The following is an 8,273-nucleotide window of genomic DNA, read 5'->3' as shown; positions in this document are numbered from 1 at the left end:
GTAATTCTCATATTGGACTGTTCAGTCACCCAAGAACTCACTTTTAGAGTGGAAGCAAGTCTTCCTCGATTTCAAGGGACTGGCTATGATGATGACAACAGTGATTTTATTTGTATTTATTCCGGGATGTGGGCATTGCTGGCGAGGCTAGCATTTACTGCCCATCCCTAATTGCCCTGGAGAAGGTAGTGGTGAGCCGCCTTCTTGAACTGCTGCAGTCCGTGTGATGAAGTTGTTCCCACTGTGCTGTTAGGGAGGTAGTTCCAGGATTTTGACCCAGCGACGATGATGAATGGCCGATATATTTCCAAGTCAGGATGGTGTGTGACTTGGAGGGGAACTTGCAGGTCGGGATGTTTCCATGTGTCTGCTGCACATGTCCTTCTAGGTGGGAGGTGCTGACGAAGAAGCCTTGGCAAATTGCTGCGGTGCATCTTGTAGATGGTACACACTGCAGCCGGTGGTGGAGGGAGTTAATATTTAATGTGGTGGATGGTGTGTCAATTAATCAGGCTGTATGGTGGTGTCGAGCATCTTGAGTGTTGTTGGAGCTGCACTCATCCAGGCAAATGGAGATTATTTCATCACACTCCTGACTTGTGACTTGTAGATGGTGAAAAGATTTTGGGGAGTCAGGAGGTGACATACTCGCTGCAGAATACCCAGCTTCTGACATGCTCCTGTTGCCACAGTATTTATGAGGCTGGTCCAGTTAAGTTTCTGGTCATTGGTGACCCCCAGGATGTTGATGGTGGGGGATTCGGCGATGGTAATTGTCATGTATGTAAACTCTATGTAACACCACTGCAATACTGTATATACTTAAGCAATGCACACCTTGGCCACAGGGAGTGAACTTGTGGGAGACACTCCTTACCTGGTCATCCAGGTATATAAAGGGAGGTCCCATGCAGGGTCATCACTTCTTGGTCCTGTGAATAAAGGTTCAGGTCATAGAGTGACCTTGTCCATAGAATGTGCCTCGTGTGGGTTTTGTGATATTGTGTAAGGACTTTACGTTGGCGATGAGAAATGAGAATCAACGACCCACGAGAATGGCCTCCGGTAGCACAGAGGAACGTACTGTGTTGGTGAGGACTGGGACGATTTCATTGAGAGGCTCCAGCAAAGCTTTGTCACAAAAGAATGGCTGGGAGATGCAGCAGCCGACAAACGAAGGGCACATCTGCTGACCAGCTGCGGACCTAAGACTTACACGCTCATGAAGGACCTACTAGCACCTGAAAAGCTGGCAGACAAAACCTTTAAAGAGCTCAGAAAACTAATCGGTGAGCACCTCAAACCGGCGAGCAGCGTACACATGGCCCGACACAGATTCTATACCCACCGACGTCGGGAAGGTCAGAGCATACCGGACTTCGTTGCGGACCGCCGGCATTTGGCCAGCCTCTGTAAGTTCACAGAGGGGGGAGATGATAAGGGACTTCTTTATTGAGGGCATCGGTCATGCGGGGATTTTCAGAAAGTTAATTGAGACCAAGGACTTGACTTTGGAAGCGGCGGCGTTGATGGCTCAGACTTTCATGGCAGGGGAGGAGGAAACCAACATAATATACACGCGCAATTCTGCCTCCAATGTGGCGGGGGATCAGGGAGTCAATATCATAAACACGACTCAGAGTCCCGCAGGCAGGCAAGGGCAGTTCGACACACCCCAGGCAGCAATAGATCCCAGAGCAGGTTTTCAACAGAGACAATGTCAGGCTGAATGGACATTTACGCCATCACAGTGGACAATGCGGTCCGGGATGGAGCCATTGACACCCACTAACAGGGTATTCAAGGGCAGTCAAAGGGACAATCAGAGAGGAATGCCGGGTCATAGCTCCTTTGTTCTCAATAATGGGAATCTCAGCCCATGCTGGAGGTGTGGGGGCAAACACTCTGCCAGGACTTGCAGGTTTCAACAATTCGTCTGCAGAAATTGCAACCTCAGTGGCCATTTAGCTCGAATGTGCAGGAAGCCTGTAACCAGGCTAATTTATGAGGTGGATGGACCAGAAGAGGGGTCTGTGATGCAGGATGACTCCTGGGTAGCAAATCAATGGATGCTGAAGTTCAGCGGGTTCATGTGGCAAACATTCACAGTTCATATACCAAAACGCCACCAATGATGATGAAGGTTTTATTAAACGGCATCCCTGTACACATGGAGCTGGACACGGGAGCCAGCCAGTCACTCATGAGCGTTCAACAATTCGAAAAGCTATGGCCACACAAAGCCAGTAGACCCAAACTAAAACGCATTGAGACACAACTACGGACGTATACCAAAGAAATCATTCCAGTACTAGGCAGTGCAATGTTGGCGGTCACACACAATGGATCAGTGAACCGGTTGCCGCTCTGGATTGTCCCAGGCAATGGTCCCGCCCTGTTGGGAAGGAGCTGGTTAGCTGAGATGAACTGGAAATGGGGGGATGTGCACGCAATGTCATCTGTTGAGCGAAGTTCGTGCTCACAAGTCCTACCACAATTTGAGCCACTATTCCAACCAGGCGTCGGAATGTTCAAAGGTACCAAAGTAGTGATATGCATCACCCCGGACGCCAGACCAGTGCACCACAAAGCCAGAGCAGTGCCATATGTGATGCAGGAGAAAATTGAGAGCGAATTGCACCGTTTACTGAGAGAGGGCATCATCTCGCCCGTTGAATTCAGCGACTGGGCGAGCCCCATCGTTCCAGTCCTAAAAGCGGATGGTTCTGTCAGGACCTGTGGCGACTACAAGGCCACTATCAATCGGGTGTCCCAACAAGACCAATACCCGCTCCCAAAAGCGGAGGATTTTTTCGCCGCGCCGGCAGGCGGCAAGCTGTTTACCAAGCTGGATCTCACTTCAGCCTACATGACCCAAGAACTGGCCGACGAAGCTGAACTACTGACCACCATCACTACGCACAAGGGACTGTTCATTTACAACAGGTGCCCATTTGGCATTTGATCAGTGGCCGCGATTTTTCAAAGAAACATGGAAAGCCTGCTTAAATCCATTCCTGGAACAATCGTATTTCAGGACAACATCCTCATCACGGGTCATGACACTGAGGAATATCTCCACAATCTGCAGGAGTTGCTATGCTGACTGGACCGGGTATGCCTGTGACTCAAGAAGTCTGAATGTGTGTTTTTGGCTCCTGAGGTTGAGTACCTGGGCAGGAGGGTTGCTGCAGATGGGATTCGGCCCACCGAATCCAAAACAGAGGCGATTCGACGAGCGCCCAGGCCCGGCAACACATCGGAGTTGCATTCATTTCTGGGACTCTTGAACTATTTCGGGAACTTTCTGCCGAACTTAAGCTCATTGTTGGAGCCGCTTCACGTTTTGGGGGGACTATCAAGAACGGGCTTTCAATCGGGCGTGGAACCTACTTTTTTCAAATAAGTTAATGACCCTGTACCACCCCTATAAGAAATTGGTTCTGACATGTGATGCATCGTCCTATGGGGTCGGGTGCGTGTTGCAGCAGAGTAATGCTGAGGGCCAACTACAACCTGTGGCTTATGCTTCCAGGTCGCTCTCTCAAGAGAACGGGGATATGGCATGGTTGAGAAGGAGGTACTCGCGTGTGCCTACAGTGTAAAAAAAATGCATCAGTACCTTTTTGGCAGGAGGTTCGAATTAGAAGTGAACCACAAGCCATTAACATCCCTGTTGTCAAACAGCAAGGCTGTCAATGCCAACGCGTCAGACGGCATACAGCGATGGGCTCTCACCCTGGCTGCTTATGACTACTCCATCCGGCACCGGCCTGGCAACGAAAATTTCGCTGACGCGCTCAGCAGGCTTCCACTGGCCACCACCGAGGGGGCAGCGAAACAAAGCGCTGAGATGGTCATGGCCGTTGATGCCTTTGACAGCGCAGACTCCCCCATCACAGCCCGCCAGATCAAAATCTGGACAAACATAGATCCCCTCCTATCTCTGATTAAGAAATGTATCCTGACTGGGGATTGGGTGCCCGCACATGGAGCATGTCCTGAGGAGGTCAGACTGTTTCACAGACGGATGGATGAGCTCCCCATCCAAGCTGACTGCCTACTATGGGGCAGCCGGGTAGTCATGCCCCAGAGGGGCAGGGAGGCATTCATCAGGGAACTCCACAGTGAGCATCTAGGCATTGTTCTGATGAAGGCCATTGCCCGGTCACATGTTTGGTGGCCGGGAATTGACTCAGACCTGGAACACTGTGTTCGCAGATGTGTGTCCAGCTGGGTAATGCCCCCAGGGAGGCCCCGCTCAGCCCGTGGCCCTGGCCCACCAGGCCATGGTCACGTATTCATATAGACTACGCGGGCCCATTCATGGGAAAAATGCTTCTCATTGTGTTAGATGCGTACTCGAAATGGATCGAGTGCATCATTTTGAATTTGTGCACGACATCCACCACTGTGGAGAGTCTACGTGCGGTCTTTGCAACCCACGGCTTGCCGGACATCCTTGTTAGCGATAATGGCCCATGTTTCACGAGCTACGAATTCCAGGAGTTCATGTCGGGCAATGGCATCAACCATGTCAGGACAGCACCATTCAAGCCGGCCTCCAATAGCCAGGCGGCACGTGCGGTCCAAATCATTAAACAAGGCATGCTCAGGATTCAAGGACCCTCCCTCCAATGCCGCCTATCGCTCCTCCTGCTGGCCTATAGGTCCCGACCGCACTGGCTCACGGGGGTCCCGCCCGCTGAGCTACTCATGAAATGAACACTCAAAACTCGGTTTTCCCTCATTCACCCAGTCCTGACCGACATAGTTGAGGGCAAGCGCCAGTCCCAAAACAAGTACCATGACCGAAACTCAAGGGGAAGATGTATAGAAATAAATGACCCCGTATTTGTTCTCAATCACGCCGTGGAGCCCAAATGGCTTGAGGGTACTGTAATAGACAAAGAGGGGAACTTAACAATGGGCCGATATGCCGGAAGCATCTGGACCAAGTAAAAAAAAGATTCAGCATAGACACTGAGGAACCCGAGGAAGATCATGAGATGGTGCTCACACCACTGCCAGTGAACGAGCAACAAGAACATTCAGCAGCATGTACAGTCCCGGCGGTCAGACCAGACAGGCCGGAATCACCACAGGTGACAGACACTCACGCCAAGGCTCAACAACCAGAGCCCCAACTGCAGCGCTCCACGAGGGAGCGTGGACCACCTGAAAGACTTAACCTATAATCCCAATAAGACTTTGAGGGGAGGTGATGTCATGTATGTAACCTCTATGTAACACCACTGCAATACTGTATATACTTAAGCAATGCACACCTTGACCACAGGGGGTGAACTTGTGGGAGACACTCCTTACCTGGTCATCCAGGTATATAAAGGGAGGTCCCACGCCGGGTCATCACTTCTTGGTCCTGTGAATAAAGGTTCAGGTCATAGAGTGACCTTGTCCATAGAATGTGCCTCGTGTGGGTTTTGTGCTATTGAGTAAGGACTTTATAGTAATGACGTTGACTCTCAAGGGGTGGCACCTGCTGGTCTAGATGTCTCTCCTACTTTAACTCAATTTCTGTCATAATCATATCCAAAGCTTGGCTGCCCAGTGTGTGTTCATTTATCTCTTGTGCCTCAATCAAGGCTTCCCAATTAAAAAAAATGCAAACAATCCCTCTCTCGCTTTGGTTTCTAATGATTCACATAGCTGCTGGGTTCCATTGTGCCTCTGTCAAAGTCCCAATATGCGATGTAACGTGTTCTGGTTCTTGCAGGTGAAGAACTTTGAAAATGATCCTCTCTGCTACCATGGACCTTATAAGATGAGATTCATTGTTGAGGTGTTAAATGCAGTGTCCAAGCTCGAGAAGGTCTTCCCCAACATCACCTGGCCAATGCTGATTTTACACGGTGACGATGATAAACTCTGCGACATCAGGGGCTCCTATCTCATGTACAGGAATGCATCCAGCACGGACAAGACATTAAAGGTGATGCATTTTTCCCTAGGTGTCCAGGTTAAACTGGGATCATCTTTACAGTCCAGTCCTGCTCCGCGGTTACCATTAACCGCGATTACCATTAACCGCGATGCCCAATATGATGTATGCCCAGTCCATGGATGGTGTTAGTGACGCAGTGCCGGCCAGCCTCAAGTTCCCCTGCTCATAGCCAACACCAGATAGCCGGTCGGCACAGCCCAATCCAGCTTCTCTCCCTCACTCACCTGCAGCATCTGCATGGCTCTCTGCCGGCACTGTTCACTTTTACGGTGGATGTAGAATCCATCCCATTGGATTCTTTACTCATTCATAGGAACAGGAGGAGGCCATTGCGCCCCTCGAGCCTGTTCTGCCATTCAATGAGATCATTCTAAAGAAAATCAAGCCCACCTTTGTTAACTTGTCCTCAAAGAAAAGTCACCAATATTAAAAGGCCGCTCAGGTTTTTGAACTCAAAACTCAAATATATCGCAACGTCCAATTCAAATTGTATTTTGATATAACCCATAAAATCGAACACATTTCTTGCTCCGTGAATTTGCTCTCCCAGGTCTCAGCTGGACCTATCAGGAACTTAACTGTGGAAGTCAAGGGTCTCGCCCAGGAATTTTCATCCCAATGGATGGAGTGTGCTGTGAAGGTCAATAATCTTCACGCCTGAGTTCCTGATACGCCTTCTGAACTAGGGCTGCAGATTTGTAGGATTATAGAACCATTCAGCCCCTTGAGCCTGTTCCGCCATTCAGTGAGATCATGGCTGATCTGCGACCTAACTCCATATACCTGCCTTTGGCCCATATCCCTTAATACCTTTGGTTAACAAAAATCTATTACTCACAGATTCAAAATGACCAATTGCCATTTGTGGAAGAGAGTTCCAAACTTCTACTAACCTTTGTGTGTAGAAGCATATCCTAATTTTACTCCTGAAAGGTCTCGCTGTAATTTTTAGACTAGTCCTAGACTCCCCAACCAATGGAAATAGCTTCTCTCTATCGCCCCTATCAGGTCCCCTTAATAACTTGAAAACTTCAATCAGATCACCCCTTACCCTTCTAAATTCTAGGGAATACAACCCTAATGTGTGTAATCTCCCTTTGTAACTTAATCCTTGGAGCCCGGGCATCATTCTGCTAAACCTACGCTGCACTCCCTCCAAGGCCAATATATCGTCCCTAAGGTGTGGTACCCAGAACTGCTCACAGTGCTCCAGGTGTGGTCTAACCAGGGTTTTGTACAGCTGCAGCATAACTTCTATCCCCTTGTACTGAAGTCCTGGCGATATAAAGGCCAGCATTCCATTAGCCTTTTTGATTATTTTCTCTACCTGTTTGTGATGTTTTAATGATCTATGTACCTGGACCCCCAAGTCTCTTTGTTTTTAGCTTTTCACCATTTAGAAAGTACCCTGTTTTAGGTCCAAAGTGGATGACCTCATATTTGCCTACATTGAAATCTATTTGCCAGTTTTGCCCATTCATTTATTCTGTCAATATCCCTTGTAATTTTATGCTTTCATCTATACTGCCTACAATGACCCCTAACTTTGTGTCAGCGGCAAATTTGGATATATAGCTTTCTATGCCATCATCTAAACTGTTAATAAATATTGTGAATAGTTGAGGCCCCGACACAGATCCCTGTGGGACACCACTAGTCACATCCTGCCAATTAGATTATCTGCCCATTATCCCTACTCTCTGTCTCCTGCCGCTCAGCCAATTTCCTAAACAGGTTAATAATTTGCCTTCTATTCAATAAAAATAGGGGGATAGAGCAGATGAATGCATGGCTGGAGAGATGGTGCAGGAGAGAGGGCTTCCTGGGGCATTGGGACCGGTTCTGGGGGAGGTGGGACCTGTACAGGCTGGACAGGTTGCACCTCAACAGGGCCATAGCCAATATGTTCGCGGGGAGGTTTGCTAGTACTGTTGGGGAGGGTTTAAACTAATTTGGCAGGGAGATGGGCACCAGGAAGTAACATTAGATAGGGGTAATAAGTGCTCAAGAGATTGAGAGAGGCAGAGAACACTAAAGTAAGAAATAGTAAAGTATTAGATGGGGTCCAACTAAGAGAGAATACAGGATGGTCTAAGATGGGTTTACAGTGTAAATGGCCCTCCCCGGAAACGGAGCGCCCCTACCACATTTTAGCGTCCCTTACTGCCGATATGGATGGAGCGACGTTAAGAACAAAATTCTGCTTTTTCGACAGCTAAGTGGAGCAGAATGGTAATGACCGGGGTAATGGGCTGGTTTCAGCAGTGTGGCAGTAGAGTGGCGTTTGGACCGTGATATTCCACTCTTT

General features: G+C 48.9%; 1 protein-coding gene across 1 annotated transcript in view; it reads left to right on the top strand.

Moving 5' to 3' along the window:
• LOC139276781 (monoglyceride lipase-like) overlaps positions 1-8,273 on the top strand; it is a 104,078-nt gene that overhangs the window by 78,578 nt on the left and 17,227 nt on the right. The window contains exon 7 of the mRNA XM_070894785.1: positions 5,738-5,953. Within this exon, the coding sequence (XP_070750886.1) occupies positions 5,738-5,953 (216 nt within the window). The remainder of the gene's footprint in view (positions 1-5,737; positions 5,954-8,273) is intronic.

This window comes from Pristiophorus japonicus, chromosome 12 (genome assembly GCF_044704955.1).
Source record: "Pristiophorus japonicus isolate sPriJap1 chromosome 12, sPriJap1.hap1, whole genome shotgun sequence".
NCBI lineage: Eukaryota > Metazoa > Chordata > Chondrichthyes > Pristiophoridae > Pristiophorus > Pristiophorus japonicus.
This window is presented reverse-complemented; position numbering and strand designations above follow the sequence as displayed.